Source organism: Phodopus roborovskii, unplaced genomic scaffold, assembly GCF_943737965.1.
Source record: "Phodopus roborovskii unplaced genomic scaffold, PHOROB, whole genome shotgun sequence".
NCBI classification, from domain to species: Eukaryota; Metazoa; Chordata; class Mammalia; order Rodentia; family Cricetidae; genus Phodopus; species Phodopus roborovskii.
Genome location: NW_026126541.1, coordinates 17,398,527 through 17,422,934, shown reverse-complemented (window position 1 = coordinate 17,422,934; position 24,408 = coordinate 17,398,527). Strand labels below are relative to the sequence as shown.

The window sequence follows — 24,408 nt, the reverse complement described above, 5'->3', positions numbered from 1 at the left end:
CTAGTTCTTCAGCATCCCCCGAACTGTTTCACCAATCAGCTTTCATGTCTACACCATCTGCCAGAGTTCTTTTTTAAATATGCCTGGCCATTTTGGAATCTTTTATTATTATTTCTGTTTGTGGTGTAACCTTTCATATATATATATATATATATATATATATATATATATATATATATGTGTGTGTGTGTGTGTGTGTGTGTGTGTGTATGTATGTATGTATGTATGCATAACGATTTATTCATTATGTATACAGTGTTCTTTCTTCATGCCTGCACTGCAGGCCAGAATAGGGCACTGGGACATATTACAGATGGTTGTGAGCCACCACGTGGTTACTAGGAACCATCTCTCCAGCCCCATCTTTATTTTATCTAGTAATTCCAACTCCTTGGTATACAAACCTTTTGGTAACTGATTGCCTGATATCCTAACTCTCACTTATGGTGGATTATTTTCTTGTATATCTGACTATCTTTAACTATGAGCACACTTTATATGCACACACAGAGACATACATAGAGACACACATGCACAGACACACACATATGCACACAAACATACACATACAGACCCACACAGAGGCAGGCAGGCAGACAGACAGCCCCTCCCCCATTGCCTAATTTAGAGGTTTTCAAAGAACGATGAGATTGCACAGTATCTATCACTGGGCTCTTGTTAGAGCTGTCCTGGCTCTGTCCAACAAGAATCTGAGTGGGTGAGGACTACCCTGCCCTTAATGAGCCCACCTGCCCACTCTGATGAATGTCGTGATGAGACCCACAGAGGGACCCTCTGTTTGCCCACAAGGGAGTGAAGAGGACAACTGACCAAAGCCAGCTGCCACACCTGCTATTTCTGTTCACTGCTTTCCACTCCTGTGTAAGTTCAACGTAGCTCTTCCCTGGGAGGAATGAGGTCCAAGGGGCCATTTTCAGAGGGGTCTGTGACTTATAGTGAGCCCCACACGTTGCCCTGAAACTCTCACCAGAGTCTGGCTGCTCACTATGGAAAGGTACACTAGAGTACCTGGTCCACTGCATGGGCAGAGAGAACAGGACACCTGGGAGAATTTTAGGTCCTCTTGCCCATGCTTGCAACTGGACACCTCCAGTGACCTGACCCCTGGATCCCAGTCACCTCCACAGCGAAGCTCTGCTCCTGTTCCCGCAGGTGGCTGTAGGTCCCCAGCAGTCTCTGAAAGTGCTTCCACACCCGAGCACGCTGGTCCAGGTCAGGGGGACGGAGCCTGGGGAAGAACGGGGGCAGCAGGCATCGGTGGAAAGCTGGTCATCTCCAGCCCAGATCCAAGGACCCTGTCCCAGGTCGGCATCCGACCATCAGTGTGCAGAGAGGCTATGAGCATGGGCAGGGACCAGAACTCAGGCCCCAGGAGGAAATGATGCCATTCCGTGGGTTCCTTCTCCTATGGATATATGAGACTACGCAGTGGTTGACATGTGGCTCAGTAATAGAGTACTTGCCTAGCATGGGTAAGGCTGTGAGTTTGCTCCCCACATTGAAATAAATACTTAAGTAAATAAATAAATGGCAGCCAGAAGGAGGCAAGAAGGCACCTGTGTTTGCTAGGTTCCTCGCACCTTACAGGGCTCTGTAAACAGACAACCTGGCCTACAATCAGGGTTAAACTCGGTATTAACCAGCACAGCCACTGTGGCTATGTCAAGCACCCATGGCTACAGCCACAGTCACGGACACCACAGCCACTAGGGCTAGAATGATCCATGAAAACAGTGTGGTGGACCTAGCAGTACCCACATCCCTTCCAAAGGCAAGCACAGCATTTCAAACCATGTGACTTTTCCATTCTTGTTAGTGAATCAGGCAATCCTGATTCTTTTCTTTTTTCTCAAGACAGGGTTTCTCTGTGGTTTTGGAGCCTGTCTTGGAACTAACTGTTGTAGACCAGGCTGGCCTCGAACTCACAGAGATCATCCTGCCTCTGCCTCCTGAGTGCTGGGATTAAAGGCGTGCGCCACCACCTCCCGGTTGAGTATTTTTCTGTAGAGAGTTTGAATAGCTTCTCTGAGAAGCCAGAAGGACAAGCTAAAGCCCCTTGTGAGGACAGAGCACTGATGCCAGGAAGCCCCGGGGCCCAAGACTCACTCCTTCCGGATGAGCTGGCTGTCCACCGTCACCAGCCCAAAGTGCACCTCGAACAGGTACTTGAGTACACACAGCTTCCTCCGGAGGTCCCCCTCGCTCTCACTGTGGTCTCCATTGATGGCGATGAACAGGCACTCTCCAAACTGTGGGCCGTAGTGTAGTGTCAGCTGGTCCCCGGGGGACTCCCTTGGCCTTCCAGGTCTCAGAGGCCCTGGGGACTCTGCTAAACTGTAGTTTCTGCCTTCCAGAGAGCTGTACAGGCCAAGGTAAGAAAGAGGCACGCGGGCTCCCAAGGACTGGACAGAAGTGGAGTGTGGGCGCACTGAGTGCCTCGGGGCTGTATAGTTACCAGGTGCAGGACATAGAGGCGGTTGCCGTCTTCTGTCGAGAAGCTGGTGTATGTGTCTGAGAGCTTCTCCAGCATCGTCATGGAGGAGATGATGACTGGGGCCAGAAGAGTGGTGAGTTGGTCCTCCAGGGCAGGGAGCTGCAAGAGAGGGAGAGAAGAGCATTGCCTGCCCTGCAGGGATGTCTGCACGCTGACACTGGGATGATGTCTACAAACACCATGGGACACACTCATAGCTTGGACATGTCTCAAAGTGTGCCACATACTGGGGACAAAGGAACAAACAGGACCCAGGCCTTACCGCAAGGTATCTGCAGGGTTAGGCCTGCCTGATGGAGAAGGTAGGAGGAGGGACTGTTCCAAACCTTTTGTGGTGCCTAGGAGGGTGGGCTCAGACTAGTGACTATGTAGCGCAGGGTTCAAACCCAGGAGGCAATCTTCAAGTTGCTATGTCTGATCACAGTCACAGGCCCCAGGCACCCAAAGAGAAGCTGCCAGTGCAGCCCAATGCAAAGCCACAACTTTGCTTAAAACATGAGGGTAGTCTGGGTGGATGTTTCTTTCTTTTGTAATTCAATTGCATGGTTTATCAAGCATGAACTTTGCAAGATACTATCTTGTCACAGTGTTAGAAGGCTGGACAGACCTGCACAACACTGAGCCACATTTCCCCCATAGAACGCTTGGAGCATTTAATTGAGACGTCAGTGATTCTACGGGAGTCTCTTAGACATATTAAATTTGTAGATGCCATTTGTAGCCACGGACTACTTCAGGGACTTCATCCCAAGAAACCAAATATGTGCGTGGGCACGTTCACAACAGCAATGCGCAATTTCAAACAAACGGGAAAAGAGAACTGCTCAATCCCAGAGAAACAGCTAAGTAAGTAACACATCCAAACCACAGTTTCACAACTTCTACACAGGTCTGACTAACCAAATAAAGGGGTTGCAAAATATTTGGCAACAGTAACAAGGTTCTGAATACACAACCGTCAGAACTAATTCAAAATAAAAAGCGAGGATCAAGGGAAGCTCTGGTCCTAACACACCAGCCTGCTCTCTAATTCTCACACCATCATGTCACAAAGCCCCAATGAGCGCGGCCTTTAAATCCCCACTTCAGGTTCGAGACTACTGTATGCTACGGAGTTTAGGTTTCTTTTACTGTACGCACCAGTGCTCTGCTTTTTATAGAAAACTAATGATTTACTTACGAAAGACAAAGACTTATTGCCACTCCAGTGCATATAATACATTATTGTATCTCAGACTGTATTGTGTTAGAATATTTGATTTAAAAATATGTATTTGAGTGGTTGACTTTAACTTCATAAAAATAACTAGATAAGCGTTGATTTGGGTTTAGGCAGAGTTATCACAGATTTACGAAATGGCAGTAAACATACCTGGACTATTTTGTGCTGATGTTTAGGTGAAGTACTGTTCTCGGCATCGACAACTATCAAATCAAATCAAAATGTCAATCACCTCAGCAATATTAAAGATGCTTTATGTGCCGCAATACCAAACAGTTTGGGAACGAATGTTTAGTTTTTTACAGAGATTTATTTTAAACTTGGTGGGGGAGGAGGGTGCACGCACATGTGCACGCGCGTGTGCATGAATGCGCATTCTCGCAGCATGCCAGTACACATGCAGGTGCCTGCAGAGGTTAAAGAGGGCACAGGTACCCTGGAGCTGGAATTATAAGTGGGTGTTAAGTGCTACTGTAGGTGCTGGGCAGACCTGAACTCAGATCGCTAGGGGAGCAGTAAACGCTCTTAACACCGAGCCATCTCTCCAGCCCCAGGTTTTTACTCTTTTATAAAAATAAACAAGTGCACCCATGCCGTTAGTGTTTAACACTGCTTTCCTCTTCCATTAATTAATTTGTATGTATACAAGTGAATTATTTTTAAAAATTCAATGATTTATTATCAGCAAGTATCTGATTGCTCATCTACTTTACGTCTACGTGCCAGGGACCACGTAGACATTTCTGTGGTAAAAAGAGGTTGTAGTAGGAAGTTTATGAGGCTCTTAGCTGAGGTGAAGAATCCATACGGCTACTTAAAATATTACTGTTTCAACAACATGGGAAATTCCTCTGACACAGGGTCTATGCTAAAGGGGGTGAATGCTCTATATTTTCAAATGCACAGAAGAAACCCACAAGTATTGAAAAACACAAAGAAACCCATTCATGATGTCACTTCTGTACAAAGGAATTATGAATGAATGACCCCCCCCCCCTTCTGGGCTTTCTCTGTTCACTAACAAGCATGAGTTTACTTGGACATACTCCTCCTTATCATTCCCACTACTCCTCCTCCCCTCCCCATCGGGAAAAAGGGAACAGCAGACCCAAGAGTCTGTTAGATCCTGGGGGAGGCTGAGCAAAGACTCCAGTTCCACCCTGGACGCTGGACTGGAGAGAAGGCAGGAAATGGCCGATCTCGCTGATTCCACGACACTCAAAGGCAACCTGAGGAAGCTGGCTCCTCATCAGGAGTGCTGGGATACACAAAGAATGGAGGAATCCCTCACTTTGAAAACAAGAGGCTGACTGTCACCAGCAATGAGCGGCGCACAGAGCAGGACCAGGCAGTTCGCTAGCTAACCTTCCAGGAAGCCAAGTCTAGGTCCCGCCCTTGAGGTCTGCTGCGCAGCTTCTTTGCTGACGCCCTTGGCCTACCTACCTGTCACTCACATTCTGCAGCCTGTTCAGTTCTGTCTGCTGGTAGAGGTCAGCCTGCACTGGTGGGGTTTACTCGACATATGGTTCACTGTTCATGATGTCTCCCTGGATCGACGGTCCCTGAGAGCAGGAACCACATTGCAATACTTACTGCTGTACCCCGAGGGGTCAGCGAATTCCAGGCCCACAGTATTTGTTAAATGACTGCCCCTAACATAGGTAGGAACACGTCCTTGTGATTTATTCAAGTTCTATTGTTTTCTTTAGCTGTCAGAAATTATACTGAAAGTCATTAAAGAAAAAAAATGTCTGAGCTGAGTACAATAACTCATCCTGCAGCCAGCAGGTTTTTCTATTGAGACTATTTGGTGGTGGGAGGAGACCAATATTTTTGAATATATATATAGAGTACAGAGGAATATTGGTAAATTATAAAGTGCTGAAATGTGTTTGAATGTCTTTTGACTCATTGTTATTTCTAGAAATAGTCATATCAAACTGGATAAAGTTCAAACACAAGTAAATGTTCCCACAGTGACGGCTATCTAGGATAAACATATATGTATATGCGTGTGCATATATGTGCATACATATGCATATACAATCTTTTTAGATATTTAGAGAAATAGTTCAATGGAGATACTTTTATTCATATATTTGGATAGAATGGTAACATTAAGAATTATGCATTTGGGTTCATAACAAAATGCAAAAATGATCTGATATAATAAAGTAAAAAAATCAAGAAATAAAACTGTAAATGTGGTATGATCCTCACTATATAAAAGGTATGGACCTAAAACAGGGATGTCAAGGACCCAACAGCCCCTGGTGATGGATTATGAGTTATTAAAAACTACTCTGTGCTTTCAGGTCAACTATAATAATGCCCATTACTCAGCAGAAATTAAGTTATTCACACAAACAGCACTAGAGGACATGTTACTTTACACTAGCTATTTAGGAACTAAAAACTTGGGACTTTGTTCTTGTTCCAGGTCTTAATTAGGAGGAAGAACTGAACTATTTCTTATAAATTCTTAAAGATTAGATGTGTTGACTTTTAAAGATGAAAGTGCCAGGCCTTAAAGAGACAGGCCTAGAATTTTAGTTTAGAAAATTATTTGAATGTCCATGATCTCTCGAGTCTTGTTTTCTCTTAACGAAGGACAATAGCATCAGTCACTGATGGTGAGGGTGATGTGGTCTAACATGGTAAATAAGGATCAGGATAAACAAATAGGCCGAATAGATGTTTATTTAGGGAGAAATAACTTACAACCTAGACAGATGAACACCAGGAAATTCAACCCGATCCTCTCCTGTCCGAGTCATGCCAGAAAGAGCGCCTTTCCTGGCCCCCTCTGACCTCCTTCCACAGGTCACTCCGCCCATGGCTCCACCCCCAATGGGCGTGGTCAGTGCCACAGAACTATCTCACTACAGTGGTCAGTGAAGGGCATAAGCTTAACCAGGCCTTAGCGTCACCCCTAGATCCTGGAAGCAGCTAGATTGTGTTGCAAGGAAATGCAAGAATGGTTTGATCATTGAAAATCTAATAAAAAAAAAATTGAATACAAAATCAACCCCAAAAAATGCAAAATAAATGACTCTTGTGAAATGCAGAATGGGAATTCAATAAGAGAATATGGCAACCATTTCTGAGTGATATTAATAATATGGACATCCATATACAGAAATGCTTTCAGCCATACTTTACACTACATTCAAGTCCAAAAAGGGTCATTGGTTTTAATATGAAATTCAAAGCTAAATCTATCACAGAGGTATATGCCTGTAATCCCAGTACTTGGGAAATAGACGAGGACAATTGCAGGTTAGAGGTTGTTAAGCTTCCTAGTGAGATCTTGTCTGAACAGAAATAGGGGTCGGAGGTGGTTCTGTGGATAAAGATGTTTGCTGCCAAGCCTGATTGTAGTGAGATAGTCCTTCTCTGGCACTGACCACACCCATTGGGGGGTGGAGCGATGGGCGGAAGTGACCTGTGGAAGGAGGTCGGAGGGGGCCAGGAAAGGCGCGCTCTTTCTGGCGTGACTCGGACAGGAGAGGATCGGGTTGAATTTCCTGGTGTTCATCTGTCTAGGTTGTAAGTTATTTCTCCCTGAATAAACATCTATTCGGCCTATTTGTTTATCCTGATCCTTATTTACCTCGATATCTGGTGTCAGAAGCGGATTTACCTGGGTTTCGCCCCCAGGCGGCAGAAGCCGCCCCCCTCCCCCAGCGGGCAGGGTTTAACCAGGCGGACTCACCACAGCTTTGGGACATTTGCCTCTTCCTTACTGCAAAGGAGATCTTTGCCGCTAAAGCAGACCTGAGAAGGCACTTACCGCTTAACATTTTTTGCCCATTTCCGCACCGGACTTTGTATTTGCACAGAGCCGCTCGGCGGCACCCGCCCGGCTTGCACGCGTTTAGTCTTGTGTTACAAGTAACTCCAAAAATCCCCTTTTAACAAAATTCTGCTTGTCATAGTTTGTTAAGAGCTATTCTACAGGGACCGGAATCAGAAGGATCGTCTGCTGCCAGACAATATTTGGCGGCACACTTCTAGGCAGAACCGGAATAAGACGGGCCTGGGCGGCTAGGCGCTATTTGGTGACACACCTCCAGGCATAGCTACCACAAGCTGAGATATACAACTAAAAGCATCAAAGTTCCAGGACAGCAGAATTACACCTAAGGTAATTGTAACATCCTTTGCAATTTAAGCTGATATAAAATCTGAGATAAATTGTTCCATAACTATGGCAGATAATTTTACTATGCAGAACTTTAGGAATTATTTTACTTCATATGTAGAAAGGATTTTAGCAGAAGAAACTTATGACTGGACCAATATATACTTTTATTTTGTAATAGCAATGGGTTTCATCATTAACATGATATTCTTAAAGAAATGGTTTGAGATTACAGCAAACAATAAGGAACTTGTACAAACCATAGGAGACTTAGTAACAAGGATTCGAAATATTGAAAATGATAGAATTCAAAGCATAGAGACAAGGATTCGAAACATTGAAAATGATAGAATTCAAAGCATAGAAAGTATAGGAAGAAAGGTTCAGAATATTGAAGATGGCGTTGGCGAGCTGACAGGTAGAATTTGTTTCATGTCAGATACCTCAATAACCAGAACAGAAACAATGCAATGCATTAACAAACTAGCAGAAACAGCTCGCTCCTGGTCGGAGGAAGCTACTAATAAGTTTAAAAAACTGGAACATCAGATAGAAAGACTAGATGACAGAATCTCTTCCATGTCTGAGGATAATGGCAAGCTAGCAGACAGAACATTGTTTCTGGAAGGCAGTTTACACGCCATTCAGATAATATCTAAGGATGATAAGATTAAAAACATGGAATCATTTGTAGTTGGAGAAAGTAAGAAATTGACTGATGCAATGAAGTCTCTAGAAAGTTATTTGATTCAAGAAGTTCAGACACTCAAAGAAACAATGGTGAATAGATTTCAGGCTTTAGAAGACCTTCAGTCTGATACATCAGAAGAAGAACTACAGGTAACAGGGCATGAAAAAGATTTAAAAATTTCCACACCATTTAGGGTCAGGGGAGCTTTCCCTGTATCTATTCATGAAAAGCCAGGAACGAAGAAACATCCAAAAGGTGTCGTTGCATATCAGTGGGAACCAATACGTATGAAAGATTTAAAAGGTATAAAGGAAGCAGTAGTCTCTTATGGCATGCACTCACCTTATGTGAAGCAATTAGTAGAATCATGGGCATGGAATAACAAGGTAACCCCTAAGGATTGGGATCAATTAATATCAGCTGTCCTTGAAAGCTCCTCTCAATTAGAATGGAGGGCTTTATGGAGAGAGGAAGCAAAAGCTCTTGAACTTCAGGGCTTAAAGAAAGGTTATAAAGCTCCCCAAGATAAAATTCTTGGTGAGGGTCTCTATGCTGACCCAGAAACCCAAGCTGCCTATGATGAACACATCTTGTCTCTATGCAGTACAGCAGCTTTGAATGCTTGGGATAAGGTTCATGAATTAGGAGAGAGGATAGAACCCTATACCAAGATAAAGCAAGGACCTAGAGAACGTTTTAGTATCTTTCTAGAAAGATTATCTAGGGCAGTACAATTAGAGATAGCAGACATAGATGCTAGGCGAATACTCATAGAATCTTTAGCTTATACGAATGCGAATCCTCAATGCAAACAGGTGCTTTGGCCTTTAAAAATGCGATCAGCACCCTTGGATGAATGGGTCCTATATACAGGCAACATTGAGTATAATGACAATAAGACTGAAGCATGGATAGGAGAAGCCATATCTAAAGGTCAGAGAAGATATCAAGATAACAGAGTTCCTTACTATGGTGACTTAGAAGGAGAAGCCATCCCCAAAGGTTTGAAGAGATATCAACATGTCAGATGTTATAACTGTGGTAAGATAGGACATCTAAAAAGAAATTGTAGGCAAAGCTTCCCTAGAAATAACACCCCCAGGAATGAATCAAACAGAAGGCCTCAGCCTCCTGGGTTATGTAGAAGGTGTGGCAAAGGCAGACACTGGACAAATGAGTGTAGATCGACCAGAGACAAGCAAGGAAACACTTTACCATTGGGAAACTCCTTGGGGGGCCTCTCGAAGGCCCCCACATCACAGGTGGTTCGAACATTCCCAGTCACAGTGGAAGACAATCTCTCACAGGACAATTAGAAAATTCTGTGCCTATTATAAAAACTCATACTGCTCTGGATGACGAACTAGTGACGGAAGTTGAATCAAACATGACAGAAGGAAATGAAAAATGTATATTTTGGCAAACTGCTATAAATAGTCATAGGCCTAGATTGATAGTTAAGATGAATAATAGACTGTTAGAGGGTCTCCTGGACACAGGAGCTGATGTAACTATCATATCTAATAAATCTTGGCCTCAAAGATGGCCCCTGCATGAGGTAAATGTTCAATTCTTAGGGATTGGAACCCTGTCTCAGGTAAAACAAAGCACGAGATGGATTGAATGTATAGGACCAGAAGGACAGAGAGGGAGGTTGAGACCATATGTGGCTGATGTAGTGATAAATTTATGGGGTCGTGATCTATTACAGCAATGGAATACACAGATTAACATTCCTCCAGTATTAGATAGGAACCATAGACGACCTCATGATTGTGGAAAGAATACTGTTAAGTACTATACAAGACAGAGACCAAATATCCAGGCAGTACAAAAACAAAATACAAATGCTGAACAAACAGAGGAACCAAAAGCCCTACCTTTAAAATGGCTAACAGAGGAACCTGTCTGGGTAGGACAATGGCCTATGACCTCTGAGAAGTTAGAAGCTTTAGAAAGCCTGGTTCAGGAACAGCTAAATGCTGGACATATTGAGGAATCAACCAGCCCTTGGAATTCTCCTGTATTTGTGATCAAAAAGAAATCTGGTAAATGGAGAATGCTTACAGACCTGAGAGCCATCAATAAAGTTATCCAGCCAATGGGCTCTCTACAGCCTGGAATGCCCTTGCCTTCTTTGATACCCAAAGAATGGCCTATTATAGTTATTGATTTAAAGGATTGCTTCTTCACTATATCTTTACAAGAACAAGACAAAGAGAAATTTGCCTTCATGGTACCTAATTATAATAATTCTCAACCAGTGAAGAGATATCAATGGAAGGTTTTGCCACAGGGAATGCTAAATAGCCCCACCCTGTGCCAATATTTCGTACAAAAACCGTTAGAAATAATTCGTAAACAGTTTCCACAATCTATAATCTATCATTACATGGATGATATATTGTTAGCTGACTCTAAAGGAGAAATACTAGAAAAAATGTTTGAGAAAGTAAAGGAAGTTTTACCTCGCTGGGGATTACAAATTGCACCTGAAAAAATACAAAAAGGAGAGTCTATCAACTACTTAGGATATAAAATAGGTCTACAGAAAATTAGACCACAAAAAGTACAGATCAGAAGAGATCGCTACCAGACTCTTAATGATCTTCAAAAATTACTAGGAGAGATTTCTCAACTGCAAACCATAATTGGAGTAGAAGGGCCTAAAAGGAGATAAGGACTTGAATAGTCCATGAATATTATCAGCTGAAGCAGAGAAGGAATTAGAATGGGTAGAAAAGAGGATACTAGAAGCACATGTGGACCGTGTGGATCCAAACCTAGACTGTATTCTGGTTATATTACCATCTAGAGAATATCCTTCAGGGATTTTGATGCAGAGAGAAGATATCATATTAGAATGGATATTCCTACCACATAAACAGAATAAAAAACTAAAAACATATATAGAAAAGATCTCTGACTTGATTATAAAAGGTAAATTAAGACTTCGTCAGCTAATAGGAAGGGACCCAGCAGAAATTATAGTACCTTTAACTAATGAGGAAATTTCTTCCTTATGGAAAGATAACGAATATTGGCAGAGAGCTTGCAGTAAGTTTTTGGGAACAATTAGCAACAACTATCCCAAAACTGAGAGAATCAAATTCATAAAGAAAACAATTTGGATTCTTCCACGCATTGTAAGAAAAACACCTATTTCTGGAGTTCATACATTCTACACTGATGCAAACAAATCAGGTAAGGCAGGATATAAATCAGGAAAAATTAGCAAAGTGGTTCAAAGCCCTTACAATTCTGTACAAACGGCAGAATTGTATGCCATTCTCATGGTACTTATGGATTTTAAAGAACCCCTCAATATAGTTACTGACTCTCAATACGCAGAGAGAGTCGTTTTACACATTGAGACTGCAGAATTTATTCCTGACAATACAGAATTAACTTCATTGTTTATACAGTTACAAGATACTATCAGAAAGAGGACTCATCCTATATATATATAACACATCAGATCCCATACGGGTCTGCCAGGTCCTCTAGCACAAGGCAATGATGAAATTGATCGTTTATTGATAGGAAGTGTGCTAGAAGCCTCAGAGTTTCATAAGAAACACCACGTGAACAGCAAAGGTTTAAAAAAGGATTTTTCTATCACTTGGGAACAAGCCAAGGAAATGGAAATGTCCTACTTGCTCATTCTATAACCAAACTCCTTTACCACCAGGCAGTAACCCTAAAGGTATAAATAGGAATGAAATATGGCAAATGGATGTGTTTCATTTTGCAGAATTTGGAAAATTAAAATATGTACATCACACTATAGATACATTTTCAGGGTTTCAATGGGCTACTGCTCTGAGCTCTGAAAAGGCTGATTCTGTTATAACACACCTTTTAGAGGTAATGGCCATTATGGGCATACCTGCACAAATAAAAACTGACAATGCTCCAGCATATGTCTCCAGCAAATTGAAACAGTTTTTTGAGTATTACAAGATAAAGCACATAACTGGTATACCACACAATCCTACAGGACAAGCAGTGGTTGAGAGATCCAATCGTACTTTAAAAGAAATGCTCCATAAACAGGCAGGAGGAACCAAAACACCCAAACACAGATTACATAATGCTTTATTAACATTAAACTTTCTTAATGCTGATGAAAAAGGAAAAACAGCTGCAGAAAGACACTGGACAATAGAAAAAACTTCTGAACTAAATCAGCCAGTGTGCTTCAAGGATGTATTGACCTCAGAATGGAAAGCAGGATATGTGTTACGTTGGGGTAGGGGTTTTGCATTTGTATCTACAGGAGAAGAAAAACTATGGATACCATCTAAGTTAATCAAGATTCGAGTTGAACAAGAGAAACATCTTAATGAAGAGAAATGACAAGTCATCCAACAAACTAGGTCCTATGAGGTGTGCGGAGGCCTCTCAAAGGTAGGGGAAGTGTTCTGTTCTTGTTTTTACAGGAAAACAGAGCAAACCTATCATCAAACAGCCAAAAGACACTGAACATGTAGGTGCCTACAGAGAAGACAGCTCTTCAGAACCAATCACTTAAGGAAGCAGAATCTGATATATGGTAAAAAAAAAAAAATATTTAATTGTAGTAAACTATTTCTATATAGAAATCTACTTCTCTCTACTATCTAGTATTCCTGAAGTCCCAATTTTTGTAAACCAATGCTGGCTTTGGAGTTGGATTTGGCTTTCCTTCTCTAAATTCAAGCATGTTGTTAAGATTAAATTCATGGTTTCTGCCTTAAATCAAGAAGCCAATTGGTGTAAGGCAGAAGAAAACAAAATCTGGGGACTCATATCTTATATGCAATTTTCTCTCTGAAATCCTAATTTTCTCACATACTTTTAATGCTTATTGTTGTCTTTTCCTAATGCATACCTTAAAACTTGAAAATTTTACTTTAATATTGATGTGTAACTTTTCCACAAGGAATAATAACAATTCCTAACAGCAGTCTTTGAACTCTCCGGAAAGAAGATGGGGCCCCACATCCTCGTTTCCACTTGACTCAACCTGATGCATCTGAACTACAAACATCATCCTAAAACTGGTTTGAGACTGTTTTGCTCGAGACAACTCATGACTAGATAGCTGTAATGGTGCACCTTTTTATTTCACCCTGGCCAGAATTTCAAATAGAACTACAGTCAAGAATTTTCTGCCACACAGTGACTAGCTACATATGTCACAGCCAGTTCTGTTGAGAAATTTGGTTGCTAAAAATTTTCTTCCTACAGGATCCATTGGAGCAATCATTGTCCCATTTCAGCAGGAAGTAATCTTAAGATAACGACGCCCCCTTTCCCTATCCTTGGAATTTTGGGATAATAGTCATCGTCTTTGGGTTGGTTTTAGTTATTTGGGATTGGATGATGCTTACACTCGGGTTTATCTTTTAGACAGGGATAGGGAATGGTTGGGAAAGGTATGGTTTAGATGGGATATAGGTAGATTAGCCTATTTTCTTGAGAATTTGATTAAGAATGAGATAGTATTTTACAGCTTACATTGTTGTGTATTCTTATGTGGTAAGCTATGTAAAATTAAGTTTATATTTTGTTATATTGTGTTAAATATTTCCACTTACAATGTTTTATGCACATTATTTTTTACCATATACTATGTATGTATACTTTTCTTGTATTCAAGACATTTTGTATATTGATACAATTTGGGATATTTATCTTGCTGCCCTTTATAGTTCTACCTCTTGTCTTGACACTTATACTCTACCTCTATTTTAGGGATTTACATGTATGTATATGTAAATAGTTATATTGTTTAAGTATTTGTTCCTGCTTTACTCAGGAAAGTTTTAATCAGTCTTTTTAGCTAGGTTCCCGAGTATTACAGATTATCTTCACTCACATTTCCTGTACCTATGAGATTAGTCAGATATAGATGCTTAATCTTCAATCACTTCATAGACATGCAGAACATGGCATTTAAATGTTTTAGTATTAGTACTCCATTGACATGAGACACTGTTGCTCCTGATAGCACCGTGCACTTTCCTGAAAATATGTTGGACACTGTTGTTGCTCCTGCTGGAGTTCAATCTCGCCTCAGCTAATGGCCTGTTGGGCATAGAATTGCCCCCACCTTGACCACTGATTTGGACATGCAGTCCTATGTGCTTGCAGGAGACAAATATAGAAGACTGCTTGACCTTGCCAAGTCAGGGTAAGACAGCCATTCTACCTCCCTGCTGTTGTTGTGGTCTGTCAAGTTCTCTTGGCCTTAGCCAAATCTGGGTGTACCAACGTTGCTGTGAGACCTAGGGTGACTGTTCAGGTGGCTTGCTGTTTCTGTCCTTGCTGCACCTTTTGGAAATTGTCCATCCGCATTTCCTGTCTACTCTAGTATTGTTAATTTCCTTCTCAGGTCTTGATGAGGCTGAAGATTAAACTATCACAACTATTATTCTCTCTTCCTAGTTAGATATATTAGGTACTAGACTTACGTTTTCCAGCTTAGGACAACTCTATTGTAAACTCCATTATGCCCTCACCCTAGGACTAGATATGTAGGTCATTTTGTTCTCGATTTTCCTTTTCTTAGAGCACACTTGTTATTCACTGTTTTGTATATAGTTTTGTATTAAGCCTAAATCTTTTCTTTAGACTAAAAGGGGAATTGTAGTGAGATAGTCCTTCTCTGGCACTGACCACACCCATTGGGGGGGTGGAGCGATGGGCGGAAGTGACCTGTGGAAGGAGGTCGGAGGGGGCCAGGAAAGGCGCGCTCTTTCTGGCGTGACTCGGACAGGAGAGGATCGGGTTGAATTTCCTGGTGTTCATCTGTCTAGGTTGTAAGTTATTTCTCCCTGAATAAACATCTATTCGGCCTATTTTTTATCCTGATCCTTATTTACCGCGATACCTGATGACCTGAGTTTGGTTCCCAAAAACGGTAGAGAGAAACAGCGACTTTCCTAAGTTGTCCTATGACCACCACATACGGTTTATGGCATGTGCACACATGTGCATGCATGTACACAAATAAATAAAAGTTAAACAACAATAAAAACAACAAAAACCCCAAATTAGCCCCAAACTATACAAATTCCAGAAGAAGATATGGGGAAAATTCTTTGTGACCTTAAGTTAGGTGAAGATTTCTTAGATGTGTCACCAAAATAATGATCCACAGTTGCAAAAAAAAAAAAAAAAGATCGTGCTATCAGAACTAAGGATGTGTGCTCTTTGAAGGCATTTTTAAAAGCCTTTACAGGAAGCTTTTATTTATTTTGTAGTATGTACATCACAGGAAACAAAGCACAAGAAGCCAAGAACCAGTCACAAGCAGCTCAGCTCCACGTGTCCTTCTAGATGCTGCAAGTGTACATACATACATTTAGGGAATTGAGAGTATACCGGGTGTACCATGCTTCCCCCCACATTGTGAATATTCACCCACTAAAAACCCCACGCTATATGAGTATTTTGATAACCAAGAATACACCACGCCATCTCAATCTGTCAGACAAAATTGTAATCCTGTCTTCCTTGGCAACAAAAATTTCACAGAAGACAAAAATGTCGGGAGGATGCTAGATAGACGTCCTGGTGAAGTCACAACTAAAAGTCTGCATTCCCTCGATGCTCAGCTTACAGGGAAACACAAAGCAACAGATTCCTAAGTTCATCACCAGATCTATACACTAAGATATGAGGAAGGAGTGCTCCTGCTCAGTAAATGTATTCCGATGGATGCAGAGAGGATACACCTATGGCAGGGTTCCCAGGGTGTCAATCTCACCGCAGCACGCACAGTGCTACAGATCTCACCCTGTGAGCCTCTCTGCCCCTCCACGGTCAGCCAAGCAACATAAATCAACTCACTGTCCAGACACGGCTTAACAATTCTGTGTTCAAGAGGCATCTTCTCTGACAATCTGTCAAGCTATACTTTTAACCATATGCTCTCCTTTAGGACATTCATGAAGTTCACATGTCGTAGATAAACACACGCATTTTTCCGTATGTACATGTGGATCTCTGGGTACAGTTGTAACTCTTCTGGATGTGGTGGTCCCAGCAAGGAGCCCTTCCTTCATCTGTCTTCTGCCCTGCACAACTCCAGTTCTATGAGAGTATCACAAAGGTCGCCCCCAGAAGACAGCTCTCTTGGAAGGCACTCTTAAGAGCATGTACAGACAAGCCACAGTAAGAGGGAAAATATTTGCAAAAGAGATCTAATAAAAGACACGTCCAAACTATGAAAGAAATTCTGGAAAATTCCATAAGAACAACTTGAGAAAACAGATCTGTTGTGGGATATTTGTATAGTATATGTTGCTGTGATTGGTTTAATAAAGAGGAGAACAGCTAATAGCTAGGCAGGAGGTATAGGTGGGACTTCTGGGCACAGAGAGAGGAATGAAGAGATAATCTTGGCGCCGGGAGATGCCAGGAGACAGAAGAAGCAGGATGGGCAGCATGTAACAGAATGCAGAATGACAGGAATGGGTTAATTTAAGTTATAAGAGCCGGTTAAAAGCAAGCCTAAGCCAAGGCCGAGCTTTCCTAATTAATAGTAAGTCTTCATGTCATTATTTGGGGGCTTGCTGTTGGTCCAAAGGAAAGTCTGATTATATAGATCAAATATGGGAAACAATATGGCCAAATAGCACATGAAAAGCCTCTCAGAGTTATTAGTCACCAAAGGATGAAAAATAAAATTTGGGATTCGAGCCGACATCTATTAAACTGGCTAAAATGAAAAAGAATGAATAGCAAGTATCTGCGAGGATGTGGGAGAGCAGCCAGGGCTCTTAACTGCTGAGGGGTTTCTCCAGCCTCAGGGCCAGGGCGTTTCTTATGGAGCACAGAGCCTGGAGAGACGGCGCAGACATTAAGAGCATTTGCTGTTATGGCATCGGACCTGGGTTCTATTTCTGGCACCCACATGACAATCCAGAGTCATCTGTAACTTTAGTTCCAGGTGATCTGATCCCCCCCACCCCCACCCCCGCGATGGTCTCAGTGGGCACAGCATGCAAACGGTGCACAGACACACATGCAGGCAAAACATCCATACACATAAAACCAAAAACACCCACAGAGTCTAAATCCATGTAAAGATGTGTGCTCACAGCCAATATGTTTATGGTAATCAAAACCTGGAAACAAGCTAAATGTCCACCAAGAGGGAAAGAAGAAACGAATCGTGGCCTGTGGGTATGGTGGAAAGGAGAGGACCGAGTGATTAGTAGGTGCCAAGATGGATGAAGACCCGACAAGAATCACGCTGAGAGAAAAGAGCCAGCCCAAACCAAACAGCATGAAATGAAACCCACACATGGTGTGTATGATGCTTCTAGGTGAGTCTACAAAGCACAGACTCATCAGGAGAGCAAGGTGCTCATTGGTTCTTAGGGAGTAAAGGAAGTAGAAAAGGGGTTACAAGTTTTGGGGTGGCAGGCAGCTCAGAGATTGTGACTGAATCGCAGATATAGACACATTAAATCGTATACCTTAAACACGAACAGACAGTGGTTAGTCTAGTACATCTTAATAGAGCTGTTCAGAAGGAATGCCTTATGTGAATGCCAAGCTTTCGGGTTAGAGGTTTCGGATATCAGGTTTCTCTTACTCCTTTCCCCCTCATTGGCATAGATAGCTCTGGCTAGGTGTGAACTCACACTACTCAGAACATCAAAAGGCTGCTTCTGCTGGCCAGGCAGCCCAGCCCTCCTGCTGGGCGAGCATAATCCCTGCCAAGCCCTCCTGATGGCCAGTAGGGAGCCTTGGGGCCTCCTAGCCTTAGGTGGCTTTGTGTGTCTCCTCTACAGATCCCTCCTGAGACAGCCCATGCTGCACTTACCTCCTCCTCCTCATTCTCTGACTGCCCGAACTTCAGCCTGAGGTTCTCCTCAAACTCCTCATCTGTCCAGTAGAAGAGCACCTCCGCACCTTCAGTGGCCACCAACACACACTTCATCTTCCAGGGAGAAGCAAGAGCACAGGTCAGATCTGTGGGTTCAGCCTGAGTAAGAAGAGCCTCAGCCTTTGGACATTCACTGACCCCTTGGTGCATGCCAGCCACCATCATGAGAGCCATTCTGGCCTCATTCTGTTACACCCTTATGTCACCTAAGGACTGTGGCTGGAGAGGAGGGTGGGAAAGAGAGGTACAAAGCCCACAGCATTCAGTCCACTGTCCTTATTCTGCTTTCCACAGCCCCAAAGTGGGTGCTGCCCCACCTTTCCACCCCCGCCCCAGGAGAGGAACATCTTTTTACCTTGGCAAGACACACAGCAGAGCTTCCAAGGAGCTAGTGTCGGACCAGTTCAGGGAACAGCACAGCATCCTTGGGCCTGCAAATGCTTAAGGCAGAGAGAGCGTGAACACATGCAGAGGCTCTGGTCTCCACAGCTGCCTGTTCCTGAGGGTTGACAAGCTGGGGAAGGGCTGAAAAGCCACAGGCTCCCCCATTTTAGGGACAGTGAACCTGGGGAGCCCTTTATGTGGAGCAGGTGTCGATGACACACTAGTTTCTACCTCCTCCGCTGCAGGAGAGGTCTTGTTCTGATCAGCAAACCCACCCTGAGCAGCTCCAGCGAGCGTGCTGTGAGTGTTGGGAGCGAGTGATGATGGGAAGGTGCCACAAACTAACAACACCAGGGTTTGGTTCTAGTTTGGCTTTCTTAGGTCATATTCGACTCAAACTCCTACTGGGAGACCAAGCAACAGAAGATCCCTCCTGCACCTTCCCCCGGGCTTTCCTCCCCGTTACAGGGAGTCACCCAGACCCAGCTAGAGGGCTCAGCTTAGGCTCAGCTTAAGGACAAGAATGATGCATGGATGTCATTCTTCTTTCCCGACTTCAAATAACAGGAGAAACAAACTCACTCCGGAATCCTCCCTATTTTGATAAAAGGCAAGAGAATCTAAAACCAAAGAGGAAGTTTCACTCTTAGGGGTTCATCGTTTGCAATGGAACTCTGAGCCTGCACCATCCTCAGGCTTGGCCTTAATGACAACTTCCTGAAAACAGGACATGCTTCTTGGTGGGGATCAGGTGATTATCTTCATAAGTTGCCAACCTCATTTTCTTACTTTTGTTCTCCCTACATTTTGCTCCAAAAAGAGGGAACTCCGGAGAAGAACTGCCAACCTGAGAAAATCCCCTGCATCTGCTTTTACCACCCGGACCACAGCTCTCTCACTGTCCCCAGCAAACTGCCCCTGTGGCCTCTGTCCTGTTCACTCCAGCCTAGTGAGGGGCGGGGGCGAGCGGGTGGGGACTAGAAACTGTGATGCTCCTATAGGAACTCCTTCGCTCCGAGCCACTTAGCACCGCGTCAGGGCGAGGCTCCGCCCAAAGGCTGCTTACTTAGTTCTCCAGCAAAGTCACCCTCAAACCCTTACGTCCCCTCCCACCAACTCCCCGAATTTCACGGTGAGCCGGGGGACTAAGGCCTGGCTTGTGGCGCCCGATCTGAAAGCGCATGGCACTGAGGCCGTTCCCGGGGACCCCCGGGCCTCTCCGGGCTTGGAGGGCTGGGCGGCGGAGGCGCCCACCGAGGGGCGACCCAGGGTAGCGCTCGGACACCCGTGATGTCCACATACCAGATCCGCCGCTCTCAGCGCCCAGCTAGTAGCCAGCCCGCAGCGCGCTTCCGGGTAGGACCACGTGACCCAGCCACATGACTCGGGCTGTCTGTGTGGGTTCGAGCCACGCCCTGTCTGGCATCGCTCTTGCTTGGCATTGACCTTGCCCCGCAGGCCGCTGCTCTTGCTAGTCTCCGGCCTGGAGAGCTGCGGCTGCTGGGGTGCGGTGGTGCCACATTCCCCTGGCATTAGGAGGGCTCCTACTGCCATTAGAGGCACCTGCTGCGGGCCAGTGACACTTCTCCCAAAGGCCTTTTCTGCCTCACATAGCTAAAGCGATTCCTTGGAGATTTACAGAAGGGGCAACTGAGGTCCCAGAGAGAACCAACTTGTTGAAGAGGGGCCGAACAGAAGCAGAACCCAGGGTCCCTTGGACCTCTACCCAGCCTTTCCCAGTCTCTAATTTTCTTGCTGAATCTGGTTGTGGGTGAAAGCTGCCCTTTTGTGAGTGCTTTCCCTTACTTAGGGCCCATGTAGGAAGCCCAACAGCCTCATGTGTGCTATGCTCCTTCATTTACAGGGGTTACCAATCCGCCTGAGGGCTGCACACACATTAGGGATGTTGTCTTGAACCTGCGATTGCAACCTATTTAGATTATGTGTATATTTGAAGTGGTCAAAATAGAGAACGGGGCCAATGTAGTCCGCAGAAAGGGCTGGATACCCACCCAAATCCTCACCTTATGTTTTGGTGCCTCTGGGAAACTGCATCCAGCCCAGAAGGGAAGGAGATGCAGAGATGCCCCAGAGCGGCATTAACACCCCCCACCATGAGAGGCAGAAGCCAAGAATGAATGCTCTGCCACTCGAGAGATCCATTTATTAGAGCATCGCTCCTGCCCCTCCTTTCACCACGCATCCTGCCCAGCCCAGCTTCACCACATAGAGCATCCATGTCGCTCTCCCAGAGGGGTTCGGTGTTTTCCTCTTGTTTCAAACAGTTTGTAAACTTAAGTAACTGCTACTACCCCTTAAACATTTCTAATCTTTCTAGTAGATGTTACCTGGTGATAGTAACTTCCCTTTCACCAATGACTAATGAATGGAGCTGACCATCTCTTAATGTGTTTTCTCTTCATTTGTGTGTCTTTTTGAATTGCTTTCAAAGAAGTATCTATTCATATCTTTTATCCCTTTTGTCGACATTATTTTCATCCATTTAAATTGTCTTTATTATCAGATTGTAAGAATTCTTTGCTTTAGATGTGTTAAGTTATATGTACATACACACAGACATATATTTAATTCCTATTATGTAGTCTTTTTCTTTTTTATGTGCGTGTGTGCATATGTGTGTGCATGCTCTGTATGTGTGTATGCACATGCATGCCCAGTGTCATCCTTAAGAATGCCATACAGCCCCTTTGAGGCAGGGTCTCTCACTGTGCAGAGTTTACCAATTAGACCAGACTGGCTGGCTGTCAAGCTCCAGGGATCCACTCTCCGGAATCATCACTTTCTTAATGATACCATTTGAAGTGTCAGGGTTTTCAGTTTTGATGTAATGCAGTCTTACCTGTTTTTATGAACCAGGAAAACATTTGGTCATCACACATTCCAGTTTGTGTGTGTATATGTGTGATGTGATGTGATGTGTGTGTGTGTGTGTGTGTGTGTGTGTGTGTGTGTGTGTGGTGTAGGGGTTAGCCATGAGTGCATGTGCAGAGGCCAGAAGAGCTGTTTGTCTTGCTCTGTCCTTTGTGCATTCTCCTGAGATAAGGTCACTCCCTTCACATGGAGTTTGCTACATTTTGGTCAGGCTGGCTGCAAGCAAACTCCAGAGCACCTCATGTCTCTGCCCTGTCCCTAGCATTGGGGTTACAAGCATGTGGCCACTCCTGACTAGAGATCCAATCCCCATGCTTGTGGAAGCTCCTAACCCCAAATTATCATTTTATAGAGGAGGGCTCTGGGGACCGGAGAGTCTGAATCAGCCTGGCAGAGATGCCACGGTCTCCAGGTGTGGACCTGGCTTCTGGTTCTCCACCTTCAAGTTTGTTGTATAGCTTCTTCTGAATTAAAACGCTCTCTTTTAGTGGGAGGAAGGGCTTATGAGGTTCAAGCTCACAAAACTTAAAAGCCCTTAGGAGCAGATTATAGGATTCCCACCATCCTGCCCCAAGGTTATAAGAGATAGGGTGAGGAGGCTCCAGGGAGGGGTGGGCTTGGAGGGGTGCTGTCTGCTAGGGAGCTGCCTTCAATGCCTTCACGGCTTGCTCTCTAGCCGAGTTGTACACTCTGTGGTGCACTTGTCTGTGAGTAGCCCATGCTCCCGAAGCCACCCCAGTCAATTCTTTGGCTCATTAAGCTAGTCTTTGAGGGAATCATTTCTTTGATCTGTGGTTGACGCCTTGTCTTGGCTAACTGACCTTGTTCACATCTTTCCAGGAAAAGTCACTCAGCAGTATTTGGGTTTTAAAATTATGTTTTGGACATGTCCAGTAGAGGGCACAGCATCCAGTACTAATGTTCACTACTGTAGGCCTGGAACATTGCAGATTGTTCTCTGATAAAAATGAGCTGTGAACTGGGACCCTCAGGGCTCCAGGGGTGGGGCAGGTGGAGAACAAAAGCTCTTTTAGGTCACTGTGAACTGTGTAACAGATTCTGTAGATTTCACTATCACCATTCAAGCAGCGACAGTCACTTGATAGCAACAGTGGTAGAAGCTCCTGCTAGAGAAGTATTCTCCAGTCTCCCAGCGTCCTTCAGCGTTTTGTGCTTCGTTTCCACCAAGCCGATGCTGGAAAGTGGCTTTCCAGACCAGGATTTTATTTTGTAGACCCTAGTCCCAGATGGGTCATGGAACTGAGGGGAAGGGACTTAATTGCTAGTTCCAGGTCAGTCCCCTAATTGTTCTCACTCGATCCTCCACGCTTTCTCTCCTTGTCTCAACAACTCGTGGGTGAAGGAAAGTGCGAAGGTGACAGCGTGTCCACATCAGTGTGGTTGCTAGTACGATATGAAACAGCCACTGCCCTGTTCACATCCCACCAGCCAAGCTTTAGGTGAGTTGTGAACAAGAATTAAACCGTGGTCCTGCTAGCCATCAAGATTATGGTGTTTACATATTGTTATAGTCTCATCTTCCTTAACCAACACATCAATGACATCTAACTAGAATTATAAAGTATAATTTCTACTTCTAATAGCTGAGCCAAAGCTTGTTGGGGAGTGTTCACGCAGTCAGGCTTAGGTTCCAGGTGTGGTGCGGAAAGCTGATGCTTCCCTTTCCCCACAAAACACGCTGACAATGGAAAGTTAAAGTAGTCATATTTTATTTCTTACAAAACATTACCTCAGAATAAAAACGACCTCATGGACTCAAACTCCCTGCAATTGCCAGGTTTGCATAAACCCAGCTCTAATGTGAGTTCTGGATGGGAAAATGAACACTGTTAGAATCCCGCACAGAGAGTCTTCCCCAGGAGGTGCTCCTAAGATCATTTAGGTAGCTTCCAGATGAGTAAAATTAAGGCTTCTTTCTATTGCTTCCCAAAGTATAATCTATGACACAACATTTACTACTCAAAAAAGAACCCTAGCATGTTTTCCTGAATAATAATCAGAAGAGTAACGTTCCTGACTTGGGTTGTTGGAGGGTACCCTTTTCACAGCTCTTTCATGGGACCATGGGAGGAATTAATGAGCCAGGCAAAGGGAAGCTTCTCCACTCCTTCGGAATGTTCCCAGCTCTCTCACGGACTTCTCTGGTGTTTAGACGAAAGTGGTGTCAAAGTGCTTGATTTATTCTTATGTTTCAGAGTACAGTTTGCAAGTATTTGCTTGTACCATCACCACTAGGCTGTTGGATACCATTTACTGTTCCGTGTGGGCAGATACAGGGACTTCCAAACCTGAGTGATGGAGGGAGGGAGACAGGGCCATAGAAGCGCTGCTTGGCTCTGCCCCTTCCAGCCCAGGATGCAGAAATACCAGTCATTACCCCAGGCTGGGTCAGTGTGGTGGGAATGGTCCTTAGACTGTCCTACAGAGAAGCCCAGGGAAGCAGAGCAGGGAGGCAGGCCACGCGGGCTACGGTGACACTGGGCTGTGGAGGCTAGTCACAGCCCTCCTCACTACAAACCCGAGGTCATCTGCTACCCAGGCAGCCAGTCAGTCCTCTGTGGGACATACAGGGGGTGTTGAGAAGGCAAGTGGTGGGCAACAGGGAGTCGAGGAAAGGGTGGCTGTCAGCATTCTAACGGCAGGGTGTCACCTG

The 24,408-nt window shown here is 44.2% G+C and overlaps 1 protein-coding gene across 1 annotated transcript in view; it reads right to left on the bottom strand.

Annotated features, from left to right (window-relative positions):
* The window catches only part of Hps1 (HPS1 biogenesis of lysosomal organelles complex 3 subunit 1), a 33,324-nt gene extending 14,413 nt beyond the window's left edge, over positions 1-18,911 (bottom strand). Inside the window, exons 1-5 of the mRNA XM_051199753.1 lie at positions 18,814-18,911; positions 18,396-18,512; positions 2,477-2,614; positions 2,128-2,270; positions 1,141-1,249 (exon numbers count right to left, since the gene is read on the bottom strand). Of these exons, the coding sequence (XP_051055710.1) occupies positions 1,141-1,249; positions 2,128-2,270; positions 2,477-2,614; positions 18,396-18,512 (507 nt within the window). The 5' untranslated portion in view covers positions 18,814-18,911. The remainder of the gene's footprint in view (positions 1-1,140; positions 1,250-2,127; positions 2,271-2,476; positions 2,615-18,395; positions 18,513-18,813) is intronic.
* Positions 18,912-24,408: the final 5,497 nt, after the last annotated feature.